Source organism: Neopsephotus bourkii, unplaced genomic scaffold, assembly GCF_033783945.1.
Source record: "Neopsephotus bourkii isolate Nb327-2 ecotype Australia unplaced genomic scaffold, CSIRO-AGI_Nbou_v1 NB_663, whole genome shotgun sequence".
In the NCBI taxonomy this organism is placed as follows: Eukaryota; Metazoa; Chordata; class Aves; order Psittaciformes; family Psittacidae; genus Neopsephotus; species Neopsephotus bourkii.
Genome location: NW_026901162.1, coordinates 80531 through 107177, shown reverse-complemented (window position 1 = coordinate 107177; position 26647 = coordinate 80531). Strand labels below are relative to the sequence as shown.

General features: G+C 45.0%; 1 protein-coding gene across 1 annotated transcript in view; it reads left to right on the top strand.

The window, feature by feature from the left end:
* The first annotated feature begins 1706 nt into the window (after positions 1-1706).
* The window catches only part of SIAH3 (siah E3 ubiquitin protein ligase family member 3), a 49455-nt gene continuing 24514 nt past the window's right edge, over positions 1707-26647 (top strand). Inside the window, exon 1 of the mRNA XM_061353064.1 lies at positions 1707-2244. Coding sequence (XP_061209048.1) covers positions 2110-2244 — 135 coding nt within the window. The 5' untranslated portion in view covers positions 1707-2109. The remainder of the gene's footprint in view (positions 2245-26647) is intronic.

Sequence of the window (26647 nt, the reverse complement as noted above, 5' to 3'; positions counted from 1 at the left end):
GATCAGTCAAACAGAAATAATCCCAGGGGTTTAGGTGGTGATAACCAATTTAAATATCAAAGACCTTTTTTTTCATTTGAGGCTTTGAGGGCAGGGTACTCGAACTGATAACTTGCAGACTGAAATTTGCTGCTATGAAGTGTTTGTGCAGCTACCAACTACAAATCAGGAAGACATAAATAATAAATAGCTGGATGCTCAGAGTTACTTTGGGAATGGAGAAAAGGACACGTTTAAGCAAATCGATTCAGTCACTTGTCCTCAAGTCTGTCTGAAAGTATTCTCAAAGTGTCTCTCAGCGCTGCAAAAATTATCTCCTCATTTACAAGCGAATGTTAAGAACCGAGATACACATTCCTCCTGTCCTTAATGCTGGGGGGGGTGGAATTACATTGTCAGCTGTTCCAGCACTCACAATTTCCCACTTATTTATCCACTCAGGCCTCCTTTTTTACTTTATGTTTTATTTTTTGTACGCACAGGCTCTCTGCAGTCTGGCAGAGCCAGTATTGCAGTATTGATTTAGTACGAGGCAGTTGTGACAATCCAGTCCCAGGCTGAAGCCTGCGCTGCATGGGGGCTGCTTTACCCAGAGCAGCAGCCTCACACCCAGCACAGGACTCATGTTTAAAAGAAGCAAAAAAGAAAAGAAAGGAAAGCTACTTTCATCTGTTCTGCTTTGAAGGGAAAACGGATTACCAAGGCTAAATAAGCCATCTGAGTACTTAGCTCGCAAGCCTGAATAGCACCCTGATAGGAAGTTCTGGCAGAGAGCTAATTAAATTAACCCTCTTTGATTTATTAACAAGCAGAGCAACATATCACACAGGATTGTCCCATGAAATGAATGTGCTTTTTGATTCCCTTGGCTGCTTCGTTGCAGTCACCTCCTGGAAAAGCCAGTTATGGCGATTCAAGTTTAATGAGACTCAATGGCTCGAGAAGACTCCCTGCCCACCAACAGAGATACACACTGGTAATAATACACAAAAGCGTGTTATTTTCCTTGCAATTCCCTAACTCTTTTTTAATGCCTAGGACTGTCTAATGGCTAATTTGTAATTTCCTACCCACCAATATGCAGATGAATGACAAGCAAAAGCCTTCTGCATGTTTAATTATTGTGTTGATTTAGAAGCTACTTTTCCCTCAGTGCAAGTTTCTCTCTGTGTATGCTCTCATGCATCATGTATTTCATTATATTTAGAAACATGCCCCATGCCTTTTTATGCTCTCATGGTTCCAACATACAGTAATTACCATGTTTTGTGTGCAATGGACCTGATCCACCAGCAAGTGTAAATCAGGAAAACATTGCTGACTATTTCAACTTACACCAGACCTGAGACCTGACCTCTCTTATTTTTAGTGGTGAGGGAAGCTTTATCTGTGTGCTGGGACCCTTCTGAAGTAGCAGAATATAAAATCTAGAAAACTTCAGAATGGTGATGATCCAAATCAAAGCCAGCAAATGCACAGACGTGAATCTATTTATACAGTGAGCTCTACTTCTGCTTAACCCCTGCAAGGAACTGTAACTCTCTTTGAATATTTGATTTCTCTCGTTCAGGAAAACACAGTCTACTTAATCTATTTTTGCTACTTTCTAACAGTTTCACTGGTGGGCTTCTTCCCTATGCCTTACATTTAGCTTTGGCATCCACACGGTCTTTTGTTAAATTAAGGCAATTAATAAATGGAGACGTTAAACAATCAATTTTGTCTGCATATCTCCACAGCCTTATGTACGACTGGCTGTAATCACGAGATAAATGCAACGTGCTGATGTATGGTAATGTTCAATAATACATTCTCCACCAGGCTCAATTCATCAGGGAGTTTCTGGAGGGGAGGCATTTGTTATTGGCTGTCTCCGGACCTCAAGGATAACATTTCTGTCCTTTCCATTGGCCGCCCTGCCGCTGCAAGCCTCTTCCCGTCTTATTTTGATGATGAATATGAAGGCATGCTAAGCTGTGCCGGAGCATAGCTCACACCGCCTGCACTCCCTCCCGGGGCTCAAGGACTCAGGGGCTCCCTCGCTGCTTCCCCTACCCACCGCCAGCAGCAGCAGCAGCACCAACAGCAGCAGCAACGCCGAAAGTTGTGATGCTTTTCTTCACCCAGTGCTTTGGGGCTGTGTTAGATCTTATTCATCTGCGGTTTCAGCACTACAAGGCAAAGAGGGTTTTCTCCGCTGCTGGGCAACTTGTCTGCGTTGTCAACCCAACGCACAGCCTAAAGGTGAGTTACAAATATTTTTTCTCTTCTGACATCTTCTCATCTTGGGGGGGGGCCCCCCCCCCAACTGCGTTTCTCTGCAGGGAATGAAATGATGCTCTCACAGCTAGGGGAGAGTACCGTTAACACATTGCAGCCCTGGCAGAGGATGTTTGCATTGTCTTGCTGCATGATTCCCTTCAGAGTGAAGGAGAAGCAACCCTCAGCTCCAAGCGATCGTGGGAAGTCGCTTCTCCCCTTCCCCAAAGTTTCCTCATCCCCTTCACCCATGTGAAAGGCATGTTGCAAGTGCCTGGAAAAAAATGAATGGAAAAGTTAGTTGGATGAATTCACGTTCCTTTTTGGTAGAAGGATGCTGGGGGGGCTTCCAGGCTGGCGCTCAGGCACAGCAGGATGCTGCCAGGCAGCAGGGAGCAGGGAGAGGAGGGGTGGCAGCAGAGGGGTCTCCGGCTGTTGGTCTTGTTTGCTTTTTGGAGGAAAAAGGCTGTTCCTGTCTCCTGGAGGGAGTCTGAAGGCGTTCCTCCGGCACTGAAACTGTCCTTAAGCTGTTTGTAAGGTGAATCTATTTTAAGCAGGAGAATACATTTGCCTTGATGCAAAACTATTTATAGTCCACATAAAACATTTCTCTTACTCTCACAGTTCTGGATTTTCACTGAGAAAGTGGCAACAGCTCTGTCTATGCCAGAGCCATGGTGTTTGTATATAGAGAAGGAGCAGCAGGGGGAGAAAGCAACTGGGCGGCTTTAGTTACTTTATCACAGTAGCGAATGACCAACTTTAACAAAGTGCCTTCTGTTTTGTGGAAGTCCTTGAGGACCTGACCCATGGTGCCTCTTCGCTAGCCCAACACAAGCTCAGAAATTAGTTTAATTGAGGACAACTTATCTCTGGATCTGCTGAGGTCCCTGCAAGGAACTCGAAGGTATTGCTGGGAGCATCTTTCCTGAACTGTGGGTTCCTGGGAGGTCCATTGATGGTTAAATCCCTCTTCAGATTGTATCCCAGAGTTGTATTTTCAGCCTCAGGCTGTGCTCAGGCAGGGAGAGGTTGTTTCTAGCAGGGCACCAGCTCCAGGAGGATTCCACTGCAAGGGAAGGATCTCACTGTAAGCACTGTGCTAAGCCTGATGAGTGCTGCTGGCCAGGGCAGGCATTCCCAAGGGACACACTACTGGGGTACAGGCTCACCTCTCCCGGCATTGCTCCTCTGCTGACACAAGCTGTTTAAAAACGTGCGTCCCTGTCATTATCTGAAAGGATCCGTACAGATACAAGAAGGAGCCGCTTTCCTAAGTGCATGGAGAGATTCTGTAAGTGAATGCTTCTGTGCTTGACCCCTTTTACGTGACTGTCTCCTGCTTCTTTCATCTATAATTTTAATTAAAAAAAAAAGAAAAAGAGCAGAAAAAAGGTTACTGAAGGTCACAACGCAATTTCAGTGCCTGTGGCACTGTCTGATGAGGTCCCATAAGCACACAGAAGGGTGTCTGCTGACTGCTCCACTGGTATCTAGGACTAGACCTGAATTTATCAGATCAAGTCCTCTCGAGCTGCAGATTTGCTATTGTGGGACCTGCAGCATTTTACCTTTGAGCATACCAGAAAAAGTTGATGCTTCTGCTTGTTAAACACAGAGGGTATTTCGGTTTATTAAAATCACCCCATGACCAATCTCTTCACTGCTCAGACCCAAAGCCTGGTAGAGAGAGAGACAAGCAATCTCAGTACTGTCTTGACAGCTCTTGATATTAGGATGCAAAACTCTCTTGGAAACAAATGGGAGCCTCTAGGAAAAGGTCCAGCATGTCAGTGAAGCTCCAATGAGAATTGTCTTGACTTGAGTGGGAATTGCTTCCCTGATAAGATTGCAGTGGGAACCCTGTGGCTTATGTTTTCCCACACAGGTCTGTTGAGACACCAGATAGATGGACAAGCTGACAAGAAACCTCTCTGCTCTGAAAAAGAAACCCTGACTATAAAGTGAAATATGCTTGGAAGGTGCTCCCAAGTCACCCAGCTCACATCCAGCTGGGTGAATATGGTGGGCTTTAGCTCTGATCTGCTTTCAAGGTGCTCAGTGTGGTTCCCACCATCTCTGTAAGGAACCCACCAGCACTCAGTGGCAGGGTGGGTCAGATCTCTTTGTGTCCAGCACAGCACTACTGGTGTCCATACAAGAGCACCAGCTACCCCTGAGCAAGACATCTCTCCCCACCAGCTCTTGCTAGCACAGCACCACACCTTGTCCAAAACCTGGTGTCAGAGACAAGCCAGATGAATCTGCTTCTTGGGGTGCCTGTTTCTCCCCCTGGGATGCACAGGGAAGCTGTAGTTGCTCCCTCCAGCAAAATGGAAAGGGACTTCTGAAGCTGGGACAGGGAGTTTCCCCCCCTCCCCCAAAGCCTGTCCTCTATGCCAAACGACACCTGAGAGACCATTAAAAATGAAAGGGACAAACATATTGCTCTGAGATAGTTTACATTATTATGACTACTTAGATGCTTCACAGTCTGTTATTTCTAGCCGGGTCATTTCAACTGTAACATTTTGTTGACAGCCCCCAAATCTATCTGAACAATTGACAAGTGGAGTGAAAACTGTATTAAGGTATGTGGTCGATGAATACATGCCTGCTAGGACACAAGAGCTAGGAGCAATGTCATTTCTCTCCCTTCCCTTCAAAGTTTAAACGTTTGTGCTTACTCCAGAATTGTAAGCTCTTTGCAAAGGGATTATTTTATCCTGTATCCTGTATCCACCTGGGTGAGGGGGCTCCTGGTTTACTGGTGCAAATGATAAACGACAGGCATCATATTCTGATGTGATTATGCACACTGACATCCCTCACATAGGCCTGATCCTCAATCAGTGCCAACACACTTAACTTCATTAGAGTCAAATTGAAGAAGGACCTCTGTTCTCACTCCTTCCATCCAGGGGAGTGCTCGGGGATGGTGGTGGGGTCCAGCCTACCAGGAGGATCCATGGCTGGTGACCATATACGTGTCAGTTTTGGCATCGTGTAAAGCGCTCAGTGAGCAGCAGAGGGCAGGGGAGCCCTGGTACCCTCCAGGGAAAACTTGCACCAGCTTGTGCTGTCACAGACCCATAGTTAGACCAAGGGGGGCCTGCGGTAAAACTATGTCAGCACCCTGTCACCGCAGTCACAGCCCAGACCTCTGACCGTGACCAGAGTCCATCACTTCTTCCTTTAGGAGAGGTCCGGAGGTTAGCAGAGAAGCACACAGAATGAAACCTGTGCTTTTCTTCCCACTGAAAGGCTCATTAACTGGGAAGGCTGATGAGTGCTTCAGTGTATCTTAAAGGACAAGGTGGCAAGAGTGTCAGTACAGACACCTCTATTGATCTGCTGCTATTTTCCCGGTGCACGACAGGATGACACAGGCAGCTTTAAAGGAAAGACAGCTTTTCCTTTTAAAGGAAAGACAGCTTTGCAACCGTCCCCCTCTGTTTCGCCTGTTTGGCAGGGGTATTAATGGGGTGGGAGGATTGCTTCAGAGCTGCTTTGTCTTTCTGTCTGCTTTCTGCTCTTTGTCCAACTGCGATATTCCCCAGGCAGGCACAGCAGCAGCACCTTAGGAAGCACTGCTATGCTGGATCAAAATTCACTTGCCAAGCAGAGAAAACCACGTATTTACTGCACTTCTATAAGTCAGCTTCTTTCTCAGTCGTATTACATGCATTACCTTGTAACCTGCCTGCCTTCAAGCATATGGCCACCATGACATCTCTCCTGGGAGATGCAACAGAGCTCCCCAGCCAAGTGGCTGCTCCTTCCCAAGGCCATGTTAATCAGAAGAGCACTTCTGCTGCTGGCCGCAGGGCCCGGTGTGCAAAGTTTGAAGATGCTCTGTGCGCATGGAAGAAATGAGTGTTTGCTTGTCCCGTGGAGATGAGGCTCAGTGAGTTCCTGTGCATTTTCACCCTGTTAACAGCAACTGTCCCCAGCACTGCTAGCTGCAGCCTAGGGAGAAGCAAAGGTGGGTGGTGTGTCCTTGCTCCTTAGCTGGCATCGGTCCCTGTCCCCAGAAGCAGCCATAGCACGTGGCAGGGGACTGCTGTGCAGTAACAGCCCAGATGGTACTGATGCCTTGCGAGGTGCTGTGTACAGCTGGGTAAAAGAGATTTTACCCATTCGAGGAGTTACCAGCTTTTTACACACAACTTTAACTCTTTGGAGTGTGTGAATAATGTTCTTGCAAAGAGTAGAAAACTGTGGTTAAGTTGTGCTTGTAAAACCCACCCATCTTTGTCTCTGTAGGGCTTCAATGAACTCACTGAATTACAAAAAGAAGCATATTTAAAGGAGGTCATAAGTAGTCCAATCTTACATTCAAAAAGGGTTGTAGCATGGTTTATGGGGCCAAGCTGTCTTATAGCTGTTTTTTAAAGCAACAAGCAAATCTGCTCTGAGTTAGGGAAGGGATTTGAATCCTGTTATAACAGTTTGGCTCTGCACACAGTGGCCAGACAAATAGCATTGTAATCCACTTTATCTCCAGCAGGATTAAAGTGCTGCAGTGCATTATAACCCCATGAGCTTTATTTATTTATGCGGTGGAAAGGAGGAGAGGGACTCTGAAACCTGCTGCTAACAACCCACAGGCATCCTCTGAAACCATCTCATCCTGGACATGATCTCATGACCACCTCATGACCATCTCAACCCTAATCTCATATCTCCCATGCAGGGCTGTGATTTGGGGAACCAAGTGGTGTTTGGCCCCAATGTCCAGCAGGATTGTGACAGCCATGATGAGAGAGGCTGCAAAATCCCCTGCTGCCTGCAAATGCAGGTTCCTGGCAAGGCGCTGGGTTCCATCCCAGCCGTGGGCTACAGCTGTGTGGGCAGCTGGCACCTGGGATAGTCAAACCCTTGTGTAAGAAGGTGGACGGCAGCAGCCAGAGCTGCTTCACCATCCCTTCCTCAGCCTTGCCTCTGTTTGAAGGGATGTCAGTGGGCAGAACTGGAAACCAAGATGATCATGACTACCCTGGGAGCCTCTGTGCATGTGTTCACAGCCACCTGCAGAGCTGCATGCTCCAGCAGCTCTCCCTGCAGGCTCTCCATCCACCAATGCCACTGCTTGGTCTCAGGAGCTCCCCTCTTCTGTAACCCATTAACCCTGAGCCCACAAACCCAGTACCTGTGCAACCCACAGTGCAGGGTGGCATGGGCTTTACTCTAAGCATGCTGCAAAGCAGAGCAACTTTGAGCTTCAGCATGGTCTCCCAGAGTAACAGTTACGGTGTCTTCTTGATGGAGGGAGAGGGAGGGAAATGTTGCCATGTCAGAATATTCTGTGTTAATATGCTCCAGGTTCCTTCTCCCCACCTCCTACCCCTAATTAATTATTGCTGTTAACTGGCCCTGCCTGTCGTGCTACAGCTCTGGATATGGGACAGAGTGGGTAAGCATTGAGTCTTTTCCTCCTCATGCTTGATTTGGGGCTGAATTTCAATAACAAGCCTGACCTAGTTGCAGGACATTTCGAGTCAGAGGCTATCAATGGAAGACAGTGCTGTTATTTTAGTGTTAGAGAAATGCCTATCCCCTTGACAGGGTGTTTGACAGCAGGGTAAGGAGTATCTATCAGACACCACCACATATTGCTTTGTAATCCACCCACTTTGCTATGACTCTGCTCATTAAGAATTTCTCAGTGCAGCCCTTTGGGTCAGATGTAACAGCCCAGTTATATCCCTCAAGAGATATACTGCCCCAAAGAAATTGTGGTGGCTAACACGGGGGCTGCAGAGGAAAGAGGGATGTTTTAATATAAGCCTCGATTACATGAAATGAGTGAAGAGGTGTCAGTCTGCTTCCCAGCAAATGTAAGTCATCTGAGGACATTCCCACTACTGGCATTAATCAACACACATTGTTGGTTGCCTCAGGAGAATATGAATATGGTCCTGCAAGCCCCAGATGTTAAGAAGTCCCAGGCCACATTCCCAAGCATCATGAATTTTGCCTCAAAATCACGACTGACAGAGTACAGATTTTTGTTTAACCATTAAGAGTCTCTCCTGGTATTGAAGACCTCCCAGCACACTTAGCTGGAAGGCACACAGAAACTTCCACTTTTTTTCTCAGAGACTATCTGAGGTTCTTAATCCTAAAAATCAAATTTAAAGCACAGTGGATCCCAAGAGCTCCTGTAAAGTAAGGGAAGGGAGCTGCTGTGGCTGCGCCCTGTCTCTCCTGGGTTTTGGCACTTCCTACGCCATAGAAAGCCCATAATCTTTGTCCTGCCTTGCTCAGAGTTGGAACTTTATGTCCCTCCTGGCACCCCCAAAGCCCTTCCACCACAATGGGCAATGAGTGTCCCTCAGTCACATGCAAAAGTGGGAAAAAGCGTGAATCCTGCAGAAGTTTCCCAGGGCGGCAGGGGGGAGCACTGTCTCTACCGAGCTTTCCTAGGGGCTGAGTGACCATGGGAGCAATGACTGTGAGGGACTGCTTTAAACACCTCTCAGCGGCATTGCCACAGGCACACATGGCTGGGAAGGGCACAGCATGGTGCAGAGGCATGGTCCTCCTTGGAGCCGCTGGAGGTGGGTGCCAGGAGACACTGGAGGCGTCAAAAAGGAGAGAATTCCTTTGGAGAGCTGAACAAAATTCAGGTAACATACTAGGCCTGGTTTTGGTGTGATTTTTACAGCAGACCTGAGCCACCATCAGATTCAGCTGATCTGGGTGCATCTTCTGATGGAGCTGGAGAGAGCCTGGACCTGAAGTCTCTGCTTAGGTCTGGCTGAACATAGAGGCAACTTACCAGCCCACCTCTGTATGCATGTGCTGTATTTGGAAATGAAAAGCATGGATGCTGAGACATTAAACACCTTATCAGATTGTGTTATTTTTATTTCTTTCTTTCCATAGCTTGTCTCTTTATTAAGTACTTTTCTTTCTGTGCTATTGTTCTCATCGTGCCCATTCTCTGCTATATCAAAGACTTAAAGCAAAAGATTGTCTGCATCTATTGCTCAAAAACCTAATTTGGGGATTTTTTTACTCCTGCTGAAAGGAAAGCATCACTAACTTCACTGCAACTTTGGATCTTTCATTTTCCTCTAAGCTCTTTCAGGAGAAATCACAATCATTCAATCCTCAGCTTGTTTGGTGCCACCAATTTCCCAGTGGCAGATTAAGTCCTGCTTTAAAATGATTGCCAGCAAGATGAGGAGAGCTACAAAACTCAACTAAATGTTGCTGTGGATGCAGCTGTCAAGGAAGCAAAGTGCCTCACATGCCTGCAAAAGCTAATTTTCATTGTGCTCTGGAGGGGGTTCAGGCAGGCAGATCCAGTGGGAAGTGCCATGACTGTCCATTGTCCACCCAGCACAGTAAGCCACAATCACAATCCCTTCACCAGTGCTGGCGAAAGAGGATATCTTCCTTCTGCTTTGGTGTGATGAAGAAAATCCAGTTTTGGTAGGAATTTAAGCTGGTGGTCTGGTGTGTGTGCTGCCGAAGTAGGCACACATCCCTTCTGCTTCCATACCACAGGAACAAGCAGCTAGACAGAGCAGTGGCCTCATCTAATTCTCACAACCTCCCACAAAGCTCTTATCCCTAAGGTTTACTGATGGCTGTGCTGAATGGCAAAATTCCAGTTGTGCTTGGAGGTGTCCTGACAATTGCTCTGGGTAACCTGCTGCTAATAGCTACCTGCAATACTCCCACTTGGCTCTCCTGCAGTGCTCTCCTTTGAAGAGGGAAGAGTGTCCTGGCACTGCTGGCACTGGATAAACTGCCTGGCACATATGCAGTGTACAATTTGAACCACTTTTATTTAATTAGAGGCATTCCTGAGCATCTTACATAATATTAATGGGTTTATCTTCAGCTATCCCCTTCAGTCTAAGCAACAACATGGAAGTGCCACTGAGGGAGAATAGCAGAGGCCTTCAAATAGTTGGCATGCTTTTTTTTGGTGTGCTTTTTTCAACAGGTAGAAATGTTTGAAACAACTTTGGGAAGGGATTAGCCAGTTATTGCCAGACCAGATGCAGTGCTTTTAAGTCCTAGTCTTTTCTTCCAGAGCAATTCTGTTCTGAGCTGACACAAATTGAAACCCCCATGCCATGGGCAGGGACACCTCATATTAGACCGTGTCACCCAAGACTCCATCCAAACTGGCCTTGAACACCGCCAGGGATGCCGCATTCACAGCCTCCTCGGGCAACCCATTCCAGTGCCTCACCACCCTTACAGTAAAGAACTTCTTCCTTACATCTAACCTGAACTTCCTTCCAGGTTGTCCTTCTCAGTAAAAAATAGATCATCTGCACAGCTTTAGTGATGTTACTGGTAATTTAAACATGCAAATGTTAAGCTCCTGATTGGCTGGCAAATTGTCCATCAGCCCTGGGGAAATGTACTGCAGAGAGACAAAGGTGAATATTGTAAACAAAAGATAGCACACTCTTTCACATCAAGTGCTAGCTGAAATAGAAAGAGAAACAGAGAAATGGATCATAAATGAAACAGAAAAAGATGAAATCAGTAACATCCCCTTGTGCAGAAAACAAACACTATAGATGAGTAAGGAGGCGAATGCTGTGGAGCAGAAAACCACATCAGCAGAGGATGAAAATGTTCGCCCGCTCTTTGGAACTGACATGTGGAAAATAAGCAAAGTAATAGGTGTGAAAATGGAGTAAATAATCACTACACAAGGATTACATAGAGCAGCTAGGGACGGTTATGGTCACCTTCAGGCTTTGTGGAAATGAGAGTCTGAAACGGAAATAGCAGGGTGGTGGCAAGTGGGCTGATTATGGTAGTGACCTGAACTCAGCAAAACCACTCAGGGGCTCAGTGTCAAGCATGTGCACAGATTCAAAAATATGTATGTTTTGCAGAATCAGACCCTTATTCAGACATACTTATTCCAAAAAACTTGATCCTGCAAAAGACCATATGAAGAACATGCTGGAATGCAGCAAACTTATCCATCTCTTCTGAAGAGCACAGGGTGGATTGAAGACATCCTCTTCTTCAGCAGGGAAGTGATCCTAGATGTCTCACTCCTGCATTGTGTCATCTGTTCAGACAAGGATACCTGTTTGCAAATGGGGATGTGTTATCCCTGCTGGTTGGACCCCCATAGCGTGAAAAGGCATGCTACAGACCAGTGGGGCCAGTGCTTTGCTTACGGGGCAGTATTGTGGTTTCACTTTCTTGTACTACCTGATTGCTGAGGACATCTCTGTGGTGCAACGTCTTTTGGAGGCTAGCATCAATGAGATGAATTACCCTCAAAGGAAGGCTGTCTTGCTTGCCACTGACAATCTAGAAAGCCAGAAGACTAGCTTGGAATGGATAGGTCATTTTTGTCTAGCTGAAGTTAGATGAAATGCACCTCACTGATACCCTACAGTTCCTTATGCAAAAGAAAACCCAATCAGGATAATTGTCTCCTTAAGATAAATACCAAAGTTTGGGCACAGTAACACCAAGTATTATGCTCAGTACTATTTTACACAGGTTTAGGTAAGGCGATCTGACACCCTTCTTTCCACTTCCGAAAAGCAAGCTTTGAGGGAGATTTCAGATGTACCATAAAAAGGTTTGGCAACACGACTGCAGGGTGAGAGCTTTCAGTTATTTCTACTAGAAGATGCTTCTCATTAAAAAAAAAAAGAAAAAAAAAAGAGCACAACTTTTTGGACTAACAACAGAGAATTTCATGCAAAGCACGCAAATAAACTGTTGATGCTGTCACCAAAGAGAACAAGGACCAGACCTAAGCTGAAACAAGGGATATTTTGACTACATATGAGGCACTAGCACAGGCTGCCCAGAGGGGTTCTGCCATCTGCATTTTTGGAGATTTTAAAAACCCTGAGCAACCTGGCCTATCTTTGCAGCTGACTGTCCTTTAAGCAGGAGTTGGTGATGACCAGAGGTTTTTTTCCCACCTGAATTGTTCTGAGCCTGCAATTCTGTATAAAAACAGATGTTGGTGTGCAAGGAGGAGTGCAGCAGTATTAGGTTTTCAAGACTAATCATCAAATAGTTGCATTAGCAACCAAGCCAAAGTCATACAGAATCACAGAATGGTTAGGGTTGGAAGGGACCTTGAAGATTGTCTAGTTCCAACCCCTCTGCCATGCTCAGGAACAAATATTTGAAAGACATATCTGAAAAGAATGAGGAAGGCAAACAGACGGACATGTGTGACACACTCAGAAATCCAAGGATCAATATGGGATACCAACATCAGTGAAAAATTATGGAGCTATACCAGCTACAGAAGTAGCTGGTAACTTAAACTCATCAGAAATACAAATCCTTATGGTAGTCCAAAGTCCAGGGATGTTACCAGCTAATGAAATCAGTCTGGATTGGAAAGGAGGACACTGTGTTAGATGAGGGATGGCAAAGAGAGCAAGACATATTTCAAAATATGCTTTGGAATAAGCATCCATATTGGTAATTACAATCAATACCAAATAAACTCTGGAGAGGACAGATTGCTCAACATCTATTAGAAAAGACTGCACTGTGGCACAAGAGTAAACATGTTCCCAAAAGGCATTGAGTGAAGCAAATAACATGGAGCAGGTCACATGGAGCAAATAATCCACTCAGAAAAATGTGCCTCTCATTCTCCTTATAGGATGGCTGCCAGCAGAAAAAACTTTCCCCGGGCTTATTCAATTAAATGCTTCATGATTACATTCCCCCTACAGCAGGATCCCTAATGCTTCAGACCCACTTTTTGGCATGCGAGCTGTGCTAATTAGCTATGCAAAAAGGTAAAAAGCAGAGATTCTACTTAAGTAGCATTGTTCCCTGCCTGGATTCTGGCTCTGCTCCCAGGCTCAATGGAGTCTGTTTCTGTTTATCTTTGATCAGCGAAATCCAGAGGCTTCAAACTTCGATGACTTAGGATGAGATAGCATCACTAGAGGCAAAGAAATGTCGTTTTGTCCAGCCATTTTAGGCAGGGTCATGGTTTGCAGTGTGGAAGTCTGTAGGTGATCTGTATTTTGTTGGGGCAGCTTAAAATATTGCCATCTCACATGACTTTGTTGGTCCCTTAAAATCTGTCATTGCCTTGGTGAAGGGCCAGCAAAAGGGGAGATAAATGTTGGTCCTCATGCTGCTCCTAACCCATTTCATAGGCCCTTGTGGGTTTATTAAAAGAATTTGCATTAGTATGTCAGACTGAGGAGGCAGCTGAAATGCAGGCACTCTTTGCTGCTGCTGTAGGTACATGAGTCCTGGCAGTGGCCATGCAGGCACTGAGATCAGGAATATCCTAGGCCACCATAGCAAGCTTCACTAGAAGATATCTGACAGGAGACTGATGCATCTGTCCTTGAAAAATGTTTTGCTGGTGATTAAGGTTTGTTGGCTGGGAGAGATGGTTGTGTTTCTTTTTCTCTCCTCTCATTCCTACAGAGTAGCTGTGATGTGGTCAGGGGCTTGTGTGGCTTGTTTAGTTTTCTCTTTGCCGTCATTGTGACAGATGTTTTTAGGGAGCTTCTTTATCCCTGTTGAATAAAGCAGTATCTAACCTCAAGGCACGTACCCAGGTTTAGACCTCTCATTATCTGTGCTTTTCGGAGTGGCTAAAAAGATATGTTTTCCACAGCCACAAGCCAACCTGGGCAGAATGCAAACTGAAAGGCAGCAGTAATGCAGCAAGAGCATGTTCCTTACAAATAGGGGTGTGTTTACTTGCAGACAATTCATAGCTATTCCCAGGTCAAGATTTAAAGTGTGGCAAGAAAACGAGACACAAATGCTGGCAGTTATTCAGTGTCATTTCAACTTCTTTCCCCCTTATAGTCAAACTGGATTATTTCTTGCAATTATAATTCCAGCCCTGGAATCTCCAGGGTCTAAACCATATGGGAAATGATACAGCTTTAAAAATAAAACAAAACTTTCACTGAGTTTCTTCTGCCATAGAAAATATTTCAAAAAAGAGACTCAAAAACATTAAGGTCATGCAATGTTGCACAAACATAACCACTGGTTTGTAAATAGCTGACTATAACGACTGAATTTTCTTTCAGGCTATTGGCAAAAGACAAAGACACTATCACAAAACAGATCTGAAGCCAGCTTAATCTCCAGGAGCTTCACAAGGCAACACATAATTTAGTGCCGCAGCTAAACACGAGCTCACTCATGAGGTATCTCTAAATAATTCTCTTAATAATAAACTAGTGATCAGAAAACCACATCCCAGTTCACAGAGAAATCCAGGCTGCATCTGGGTGTTTTGTCTGTTTGCTGCTTTAACTAAAGCAACTTTAATTTGCCAAAGGCCAAACAACAGCACATAGCATGAGAACTCAGTCTGATGAAGCAGATTTTGGAGAAGGGAAGACCTTTACTTTACTCACTCATCAGGAAAATTTATTGATGCCAAAAGCAGCCTTTCAGTGTTTTTTTGTAATAGTAACTTTTGTTTCTTGGCTTTTACAACATAGAAGAAACTTTCAGATCAAGTATCTTCTGAGTTGTTTTTCATGGAAAAGGACCTTGATGCTCTCTACAGGCAAATCACGCAGTGGGCTGCAACCAGCTCCAGTCCTGGCTGACCCATGATACAGCTCAGACACTCCAGTAAGACCTTTGCCACTTGGTGATTGCAAATAGTTGAGGGTTGAAAGATGAGCATGAACATAGCCCAGCCTCTGCAGTCAAGAAGTCCTACAGCCTAAGCCCAGTTTTGAGTACAATTTGTTTCCCTGGTGGCGAAGAAGCCTACCTCTTCCTGGGTATCAGTAAACTTACCCAAGAGCCATCTAGTAAGCATCTATTCCTAAGATGAGCAAAATCAGGCTGAGCTCCCTGAGAGAGCTCATTGATGGATGACCCAATGCACTGAGCCCAGCTACAGCTAACACTGACAGTTTGCTATGGTTACCTGTGTGCCCAAAACTGCTTTTACAAACAGAGCCTTTGAGATCACCGACAGCACTATAAAGCTGTCCATCTCTTGCCCCTCTTCCTCCAGGAACTGAGGTGTGAGAAAGGACAGAGCAGAGGTGCAGCAGAGGCTGGATACAAGCCAGACTGGGCCTAGCAGACAAATAGCTGCATTAGGTGGGTGCTGTGCCTGAACTAATAAGCCCTGTAGGAGACAGGATCTGTTCATTGCAGCACCCTGCCAAGGCACTGTGGTTTATCTGCCTCCAAATCTGATGGGCACATCCACATGCTGCAATGGTCCATTGTGCAGCTAGAGCTGCAGGATGGATCAGCTAGCTGGGGTGCTCTGCAGGCATCTACACCTTTAGTTTCTCCCTCTGTAAATGAGGTGGGGGACAATGTTCTTTGACATCAGCCAGGTGGTTTGGAACAGAGGCCAAAATAGTCAAATCTCCTGTAGTAGGTTAATCTGCTGTATGTGTATGAGAGACCCATCCACAAAGCTGGTCCTGTTGCTATAAATACTGTGAATCTGATGATCCTTTTGGTGTTGATAAGGGTGGTGGGATATATTCTTCCAACCTCACAGTCAGGCTGCAAATATGTAAGATCAAAAATGAGAATGCTGAAGCTTAATTGTAGCCACCTAAGTTTATAATATTTTTACCTTAATCCCTTAATGATGATTATACTGTGAGTATAAAATATAAAGCATTTTAGCAGCACTAAGTAATACTTAGAAGGCTCATTAATCCACAGTTAATATGCAGCCACTACTGAGAAGGCATGAAGCAATCATGCCGCCTCAGCACTATTCAGCACGCACTCCTGCTTGTCTTTAGAAGGGAAGTGGAGGATGTCTGCTCTAGCTGGGACTGCTTCAGGAGGTGGACCATGAGGCATGTGCAGCCTCCCTTGTCATTGGGTGCTGGGGTTTGGGACAGATCTGTGCCAACACCTTGACTTTTCCCCTAACAAAGACAGCAAAATTGGCACCTTTTACTTTCCAACCAGAGTGAAATTCAGCCACCTAGGTCAAAGGAGGCGCTTTGGAAAAGTGGGTGTCAGTGCAGCAGCCTATGTGCTTTTCCCTCGCAAAGTCAAAATCCTTGGGAGGTCAATCATAAATCATCTAGGCTTCACCACATATAAATGTGTAGGAGTATTCATCAGCCTTATCTTCACTGATAAACAAAATGCTCTTCATCACTTTGGGTTTTCTTGGTTTCCCTGCATGCAACAGCGATTAGACTGCCTCATCCAGTCCATGATGAGTTCCCAGCGGTGAAGCAGAGGCAGAAATCACAGTGTCTGCAGTACAGCAATACAGTCTCTGGGTTTTAATTCCAAGGGGGAATAAATGCTCATAGAAAATGTCCTAATGGCACATGGCAAATAAAAAAACTTGCCATCTCAGTGATTTTCAGGAGGTTCTTAACTGGAAGAAAATTCAAAGAGCACTGCTTAGAACAGGGTAAAATAAGAATGGTGTGTCAGGTGCTAATAAATGTACATGTACTATGTGGTCAAAGATAAGATCTTCCTTTGTCCTGCCAGGGAACTTAATATTCCAGGTGTCTGCCACCACAGGAAATGCGTAATGTTGATTCCAAATGATTCCTCTGTGTGTGTACTACCTTCCCTTCCAATATGTCAGGTAAGGCTAAGTCCACCCATGCTCACCAGTCTTTGTGACCTGCTCAAATGCATCTGGATGCAGTACAGTGTCATGGCCAAATGTCCAAAAAGGCCCAAATCCCGTCAACCTGGGGTGGCTGCTCTTAGTTGCAAACAAAGAGAGGAGCAAGAGCACGAAGTATTCCTTTCTGTGGGCTTGCTTCCAACACCTAGTCCCAAAGCTGAAGAAAGAAAGGAATGTATATGCTCAGAGTGGTAAATCCTTCTCTGGATTAGAGTGGCAGGGGTGCAGAGCCCAAGCCTGCAGCTGTGCTCTGTGGATTATGCATGGGTGCTATCCCAGTAAGAAGCTGTAGTGTATGCTCAGCACTGGCAGCCACCCTAAAATTCATGGCCAGGAAACAAGGAGTGTGAACAGATCATCCTCAAAATGTAACAGCTTGCTGCAAATCAGGCCCCTCCTACATGCTTTGTGCTGCCCTCTTTGCTAATGTGGGCACATCCGCTGCACCTCCTCTAATACAGAAGTTGTAAATGCCATAGCACAATGCAATGCTTCTGATTATTCAGAATTTTTATCTAAGCATAATCCATTGATGTCATTTAATTACCATAAAGCAGCTGCCTTATAGCATCCAAAATAACATCTATTTGCCTTAATTTTACAGTACGGTAATTGACTACCAACTACTTATTTAAAATGTATTTACAGAGGGAAATGTCAGAGATACATCACATTTTCCATGCCCAGTACATGCACCCGCAATAACCAATTTTGTATTTAATTAGCTTGCTTATGAGCTCACCTCTGAGAAAAATTATTCCAGAGGACGTGTTGGCTATGATGCTTAAGCAGATTCTCAGATAGCGAATGCACCAGCTGCAGGTCAGTAACAATGTTTTGCTTTGTTATGTCGGTGTGTTATGGTGTTCATACAGGCTTAACAAAGTTATGACCTTCACATAATTTTTAAGTTAAACTATTAACTACACAGAAAATCAATATGCAATAGAACAACGTTCATTAAGCAAACCATAAATCAACCCTTCTGTAGACACACAGCAGGTACCAAAGACTTTCATAAAACTCCTGGCCTGTCATGATCAAGGGAAAGCAGACTGTTACCACAAACAACACATTTCTGTGCATCAGATCTGGGTTAAGATATATACACACTAAGAAATACTAATTGGGAAGGGAACTTGTGTCTCTCAGGGCCTAGTAACAGTGTGGTACTTCAGTGTGTAGCTCTCTGGACAAGATGTGTACTCACAGCATGTTCATCCATCACTGAGGACAAGCACCTGGAGGGAGCCTGTGAAGCTGGCGGCAGGGGCAGGCAAAAAGGGGAATCCCATTTTGAGCCTCCCTGACACAACAAAGGGTGAAGACTCTGTGGGGGTACAGTGACATTTTCTTGCCTCCTAGACATAAATTCACATCATTTAAAGCTAGAAGAGTCTCTTACGGTAATCTAGCCAGGCCAGCTGCACAGGATCCTTTCTCAGGAGCTTAAGGCCCTAACTTCAGCTCCCTGATGCCTTTTAGAAAGACCTCTAGTTTGGACACAATGACTTTAATTGACAAAGATCACATGTCCATGGGCAAAATATGATCTTAGGAATGCTACTGTCAGCCGGAAAGAAAAAAAAAAAGTTACATTTTATTACCTTGGAAAGCTTAGAGGAAGCTGGGAAGACATTGTTCAGTGTTCTCTTTTTCCTGAATGTTAATAGCAGCAGCTTGAGAGATCACGCAAAAGCCTGGAAATTAAGGATCCCCTCCCTCCTGCTTGGGAGAACTTTGATACCCCTAAAGAAACACTGCGTCTGTTGTAAAAAACACAGTAATATTGAGGGGGTTTAGAGGGGAGACAATGAAATAACCCCAGAAAAATCAATTACAGCAGAGGTTTGTATTGATTTGGTGAGATTCCCCCTCCTCGGGATAGCTTTGCAATAGCCTTACGCTCCCTAGGTACTCACCTGTTCCCTCCAAGGTGTCTTTTCCCTATGCTCCTCTCTCTACCAGCTTTTGCAGGTGCAATTACAGCTCATCTCAGCAACTTTTGCCCTCTGAGGCTTGTGAAAGTCACCCCAGCTTGCAAACCCTCTGACTGGTGCCTCAGCACTCTGTAAAAGCCAGCTGTATCTGCGCACACCGCTTACCCCCACGGAGCCCAGGCTCTCCCAGATGCTTTCCCACTGCTGCAGCTTCCTCCCCCTGCCCCATTTTCCCAAATTGCCCCTTTATTTTTCTCCCAGTCACATCCTGACCCATTCAGCAGGTTTCTCAATCCCGGAGCAGGCTCCTTGCTCCTGTGAGCTCCTGAAGAATCCCTGGTCATCCCACGTCAGGGAGATCAGCCATGGGCTTTCTGCTCCCCCAGCCTGGGGGGTATCAGCCTGACAGTATTACAGTGCCTTCATGCCTCACTTCTGTTCTAGTTAAATATGGTAACTCCTGTTTCAGGGGACTGGATTTTCTTGTACTTTCTTTTCCTGCAGGAGAGAGTCCATGGCTCATTGGTCTGGAGAATATCATGCTTGCCTTTGGCAAATAGCCAGGCTTTCATAAAATGTTCCTCAAGTGGAAACTCCCTGTCCACTTACAGATATTGTCACCTACGTTTTAGAGCTGGAAAAACCAAGGCCTTTCTAAGATTAAAGCTATATCTATGACACAGAAAGGAGAAAGCCCCAGTCTCCTCTTTTTCATTAAGAAAGTGTTCTCAGCAGTTCTGCAGAGCAAGAGATGAAACCTCTTCTGAAGTCAGGGAAAGTCTCAAGGGCTTAGCATTTACAGGATCACACCTTTGCATCAGCAAAGGTGTGATCTTTCTGAGAAGGGGCTTTTTTTGAAGTTGATCAAAATAGGTTTGATTTTGAAGTTACAGAAATTATGCTGGTTTTGGAGATAATCAGTCCAGGCACCTTCTACATGCAACAAACAAATAACGTGCCAAAACAGAGAAAAGTAACTGTAAGCTGATAGCAGTTATAGTCCAGAAAAGGTGCCTGCTGAAGGACAGACACTATTCCCTATCTCAGCTCAAAATACATAAACCAGGACCTGTGTGAGGACGTTTCAGCTCCTGACTGTTGTTTCAGCCCCAACAGTCTAGATAATATATTCAGAAACTTATTTTCAAACCTGTGCTACATTGTCTTAAGATTACATTAAACTTGTTATCCAAATCATAAGAAAAGTGAAGACTTTGTTGAGTCTCCAGGGACAAAAGTAATAATTTCATGCAAGATGCCTTTTGTTCGTCCCTGAGGTCAGTGCCTGCGTACTGCCCGTGGAGTGCTGCCTTCCAGCTATGCCTCCACTAGTAATAATTATGGAGTGGAGACCTACAGCAAAGGTCTTGTGACAATTAAGAGAAATAGGAAGTTTAGACTGATTTAAATCCATGGTAGAATGCACTTAGGACTAAACTGCAGCTAAGTTTCATGTCTGTGTTTAACAACAGGGAGTGTGTCTTGCTTGTTTCTTTGAGATTTTATCCACCTTTGAGCCAGAACTGGAGAATGGAGAGCAGAAATGGGAGATGGTTTCAGTGCTAAAAAGGGGACTGGGTTTTGGTACCTTCCCTGTGGATGTGTTTGGTCATGTCCCCATGTGGCAGGTGACAACCCAGGGGTGCATGACGGCGCTCTGTTGGGCAGCAGCTCTGAAGCTCAGCCTGGCTTTTGGCTAATCTGCAAACCAAGCTCTGTGGAGAGCAACAGGGTAATTGTCCTGCAAGTGGTCAAATCTGCATTTTTCTGATCATTTGAATTCACTGCGAAACTGATGATAGTGCAGGGCTTGTACTTTTCTACTGTCTTTTGCTTCCCCTTAATATAGCCAAGTGGTCTGCTATTAGCGGACATGTATTAAACTTCTTGGCACAGCATGCTCAGCACTGAGAGCAGGAAATGATCATTTTGAGGCCACTGCTAAGAAAACCTGTTGAAGTATCTCAGGGCAGAGTGAAAATCTAGTACTTGGGGATTAATTATCTGGAATTTAATGAGGCCAAAAGCCAGGTAGCAATTAAATGTCTGGAGATGGAGAGGATAGTTTCATAACAGACTTCAGTGCCTTAAGAAGTTTTTGCTCTCTCGTCTCAGTCTGTTACCAAGTTACCATTTCAGGGGTTATTCTGTGAACCTGATTGCTGAAGTCATCTGCATTTCAGACTCTTTCAGGGAATTATATTTGAGTTGTGACATTTCAAAATTAGGCTCAGGTTTCTGCCAGATTGGAGCAATGAAGATGTATGTATGTGCATGCATACACATGTGCATTTAGGCAGGTCAGCATAAATGCATTGCGGAAATTATGGTTGCATGGAGAAAGTACGGTATCAAAGTCCAAGACTGGCAGGTTATGTCTATGCTGCTAAACTAAAGAGCGACAGGAAACAGCCTCTTGCCTGAAGCTAAATGTCAATGATTTCTTTAGCTGGTTAGAGTTAGCTTTCACTATAACAGTTTCACCATGGAGAGATGTAGCTGTAGTGGTGAACACAGAGCCAGGGAGTGAGCTGATAATTTGGGTATGTGGATCATCAAGACTACAGTGCATGGATTTACTAATTGATTTCTTTTGCTGGACATAGCCATGTGTTCCTTTTCACTAAACATACCATAGAATCGTAGAATCATAGAATGGTTAGGGTTGGAAAGGACCTTAAGGTCATCAAGTTCCAACCCCCCTGCCATGGGCAGGGACACCTCGCTCTAAACCATATCACCCAAGGCCTCGTCCAACCTGGCCTTGAACACTGCCAGGGATGGAGCAATCACAACCTCCTTGGGTAACCTATTCCAGTGCCTCACCACCCTAACAGGAAAGAATTTCCTCCTTATATCCAATCTAAACTTCCCCTGTTTAAGTTTTAACCCATTACCCCTTGTCCTATCACTACAGTCTCTAATGAAGAGTCCATCCCCAGCATCCCTATAGGCCCCCTTCAGATAGTGGAAGGCTGCTATGAGGTCTCCATGCAGCCTTCTCTTCTCCAGGCTGAACAGCCCCAACTTTCTCAGCTGGTCTTCATACAGGAGGTGCTCCAGTCCCCTGATCATCCTTGTGGCCCTCCTCTGGACTTGTTCCAACAGATCCATGTCCTTTTTATGTTGAGGACACCAGAACTGCACACAATACTCCAAGTGAGGTCTCATGAGAGCAGAATAAAGGGGCAGGATCCCCTCCTTTGACCTGTTGGTCACACTCCTTTTGATGCAGCTGAGGATACGGTTGGCTTTCTGGGCTGCAAGCACACACTGCTGGCTCATGTTCATTTTCTTATCTACCAACACCCCCAAGTCCTTCTCCACAGGACTGCTCTGAATCTCTTCTCTGCCCAGCCTGTAGCTGTGTCTGGGATTGCTCTGACCCAGGTGTAGGACCTTGCACTTGGCATGGTTAAACTTCATGAGGTTGGCATCAGCCCACCTCACAAGCGTGTCAAGGTCCCTCTGGATGGCATTCCTTCCCTCCAGCGTATCAATTGAACCACGCAGCTTGGTGTCATCAGCAAACTTGCTGAGGACGCACTCAATCCCACTGTCCATGTCAGCGACAAAGATGTTGAACAAGACCGGTCCCAATATCCAGCTCCAGATACTGGCTTTGAGGTTTAAAAATCCAAAAGCCAGTATCTGTCTGATGGAATTAAATTCAGAATATTTTTATTTGAATTTTACTTTCTTAATTCTGATTATAGTATGTAAATATATGAATAAAAGAAAGGTTTTTTCATAGCAAATTATACTTTGAATAAGTCAGCAGGAAACGGTACTTTTTCCTGGTTTATGTAAACAAGTTATTGTCCCCTGTACTGGCACTGGTGAGGCCTCGAATCCTGTGTTAAGCTCTGGGTCCCTCACTGCAAGAAAGACATTGAGGTGTGGAGCAGGTCCAGAGAAGGGCAAAGAAGTTGGTGAAGGGTCTGCAGCACAAGTGTGATAAGGAATAGCTGAGGGACCTGGGGTGTTTGGTCTAGAGAAAAGAAGGCTCAGTCAGACCTCACTGCTCTCGGCAACTGCCTGAAGGGAGGTTGTGGTGAGGTGAGGTCAGTCTCTTCTCCCAGCAAGTGATAGGAAAAGAAGAAATGGCCCAAAGTGGTGCTAGGGGAGGTTTAGATAGGATATTAGGAAAAAATTATTCACTGAAAGGGCTGTCAAGCATTGGAACAGACTGCCCAGGGAAGTGGTCGAGTCACCATCCCTGAAGGTATTTAAAAGAAGCGCAGATGTGCTTAGGGACATTGTGGTGGACTTGGCAGTCCTGTGGTTAACAGTTGGATTCGATGATCTTAAATGGTCTTTTCCAACCTAAATGATTCTGCAATTCTAAGAAATATGTGAAGAGTTCCTATTTAGTGGTTTTAAAAAAAGCATGTTGCGCAGTAAAACTCCTGACCACTGTATCACCTAGCATATAGGTGTTGACTTTGCATCAGTCCTATCCCTTATTTCACCCAGTCCAGCTTTTCTGCAGAGTTCATGTTTCTCTCTGAGTATATTAACGATATCATTGCAGTTCTTGCTGTCATAGCAAGAAGATCAGACATGCTCCCTGGTTTCTCCATACAGTATTCAACTCTGGTTATATAAAATATTACAATAAATTATTACATCACACAGGATGCAGACAACAGGATCAAAACACTATGGTGTGACATGTGCAATATGCATTTATAGGCATTACCTGGCTAGGTATATGTACATATATTAGTTTGCATATGAGACCTAGGAAAAGATTTGTGGAACTGGAAATATTTTTAAAAATCAAGAATCAGGATATAACCACCCTGGGCTTGAGCAGAGCCTGTTTACCTCTTACAAAAAGCCTGAGGTTTTTCTGACAGCCACAGAGCAGCTCTCTATCACATATTTTGCTTTTAAAGCTTTAATTAGATCAGCCATAGCTCAGCTTTCCTTAACTCTCTGCAAGCTTGTACCAACGCAGATGTTCATGAAGAAGAGATAATGGTTTAAAAGCTCTAATTTTGTTACCCTCTCTGCCATCTAAGCTGATCCTAATGTGATTAGGAAAGTCCTTTCTTATTTAGGCAGGGTCAATTTGTCTCAGTGGAGGTACGGAAAGGAGACACTGAGGGTGCCAGTGCCGGCTTCATGCTCAGAAATGTTAACGTGATGGTTTGGAGGAGACTTGTTAATGCAGTGTCCTTCATCACATAAAAAGGCAGGGGAGAGTGACCCACACTAGTCATTCCTCCTTTGTTTGCATTTATCTGGAAGCAATGAGCTGACACGTTTCTGCAAGTGCTGATGATCTTAAGGTCCTTTCCAACCCTGTTATATGATCCTGTAATCCTGTAAGCGCGCTTTATACAAAAAGAGGCTGCCAAACCTGGTCTCTGTGGTTGGACCAGATCAAGCTGCGTTCCTTACATCTGATTTATCACATAGCTTCATCTCAGTGAAGTGGAGGGCCACAAGAAACCCAGTGCACCAGGCACTTGCTGAAGGAGGCAGCAAGTTGTAGACTGGAGGGTTGAGGTGGTGTTGTGTTTTAACCCCAGCTGACAACTAAACACCACGCAACCGCTCACTCACTCATCTCCAGTGGGATGGGGAGAGAACTGGAAAAGTGAGAAAGCTCATGGGCTGAGATAAAAGTAGTTTAACAGGTAAAACAAACACCATGCACAAGCAAAGCAAACCAAAGAATTCATTCACCACTTCCCATGGTCAGGCAGCTGTTCAGCCATCCCCAGGAAAGCAGGGCTCCATTGCACATAAGATTTACTCAGGAAGACAAACACCATCACTTCAAATGTCCCCACTTCCTTCTTCTTCCCCCAGCTTTACATGCTGAGCATGACACCGTATGGTGTGAAACACCCCTTTGGTCACTCCCAGCTGTCCCAGCAGTGTCCCCTCCCAACTCCTTGTGTACCCCCAATCTACTCACTAGTGGGGTGTTGTGAAGAGCAGAAAGGGCCTTGGCTCTGTGTAAGTGCTGCTCAGCAATAACAAAAATATGCCTTAATTGTCAACACTGTTTTCTACACAAATCCAAAACACAGCTTCTTACCAGCTACTGTGAAGAAAATTAACTCTACAGCAGCCAAAACCAGCACAAATGCGCTGCGGAGTCATGCCTATTTCGGAGCTATGTGGCACTAGATTAGGGCAGGAGCAGCAGGGAAGGAAGGGCCGAGCTGTAGGATGAAGCCCATCAGAGGAGAGGCACATGATATAAATGATGATAAATGTGCCTGTGGTTAGGTAAAATATTGTGTTACCTTATTCCTACTCAGCCCCTGCTTTCACCATCACACCTGAAACATGAGCAGGCTACCACAGCACAAGTTAACCTCCATCTGTAAGGGCTGAAGACCATATGTCCAGTCTTCACTACCAGCTCAGCCAATTTTCTTGGGGGACACCTCTGACAGAGCTAACATGCCACTCCTGGCCTTACGCTGACATGCTTCTCTGACCTCTCATTTCTTATGCACTGATTTTCTGGTCATCCTGATGGAAATCACAAAATTACCCTGACAATTCCAGCTGCTGGTGCTCCACACTGCTTGCTGTTCATGCAGTTCCTCCACTGCAGACAGCTGGTGTGATATCTCCTGCTGTCCTTTCCTATAGGTGTTTTCAGTGCAGGTCTGGGGGCTGTCAACTGGGCTGTTTGTGCTCCCTGCATTTTCTCTGTATTATGGACCACTTCATTTGTTGTTTGCCCCTTCTACCTTATCACAACATTGTACTACAAAGTCTTTCCCCACTACTAGATTAAGCTCACAGTTGGCTCAGCACTCCGGGTTATCTTTTCCTTAAATGGCACAAACATAAGTTTGTCCCCAAATGTGTCATTCTCAGTATTTCAAAATGCTTCACTTCCTCCACTCTCAGCCTTAGCTTTGTGTGCCAAACTGCTCTTTCCTGAAGTGTGGGTATCCCTGCAGCCAGCATTGTTCAAACAGGATTTTTAGGATTACAATAGTAATACTGCTAAGACTTTATACAAAGTGAGAAGTTTTTGTTTTCTTCCATGTCTGGTGCAAACAGATGTTATAAACTTCTAGTCAAATGTCTACTTCTAGGCTGTGGCTTCTTGAGCGTTCTAAGGCACCAGAGCCCTAGACATGTTGTTCCCATTTCCTTCATGTTTTAGCAATACTGCCAGGACACTACAGAGTTTGGTTTATTTCATGCAAATGTCAATTTTCCAGTTTCCTTTCCTTCTGATCTTCACTAATTTTTCTTGCCTATTCACTCTTTGTGGTGGTGAACAGCCCTGCTCAAACACCTACCACCCGCTCGGTCATTCCCCACCAGCAGAGTGGGGGACAGAAGTGGAGAAACAATAGCAAGAAAAACTCAGGAGTCAAAATAAAGACAGTTTAGTAAGTGAAAGAAAGAGAAAAAAGAAAGAACAAGTGATCAAACGCAGTCATTTGCCACCTTCCACCAGCAGACCAGTGTCCAGCTGGTCTCCAAGCAAGGAATACTTTGGAAAGACAACCTCCTGAATTTATTGCTGAGGATGTTATGGAATATAACTTTGATCATCTGGGATCATCTGTCCTGCTGTGTCTGCTCCAAACTTCTCAGCCAGTTCCAGCTAACTTGCTGGGGGGCAGAGTGTGAAACAGAGTCCTCAGTGCTGTACAAACACTTCTTAGCAATAGCTAAAATATCTGTATGTTATCAACACTGTTCTGGTCACAGATCAGTGCAGCATCCTATGGGCTGCTGTGAAGAAAGTTAACTCCATCCCAGCCAGACCCAGTGCTTCTTACTTCGATTCCACTCCACATGCTCAGTGACTCCTCCCTTCTTGCACACTGCTCTTTGGTGCCAA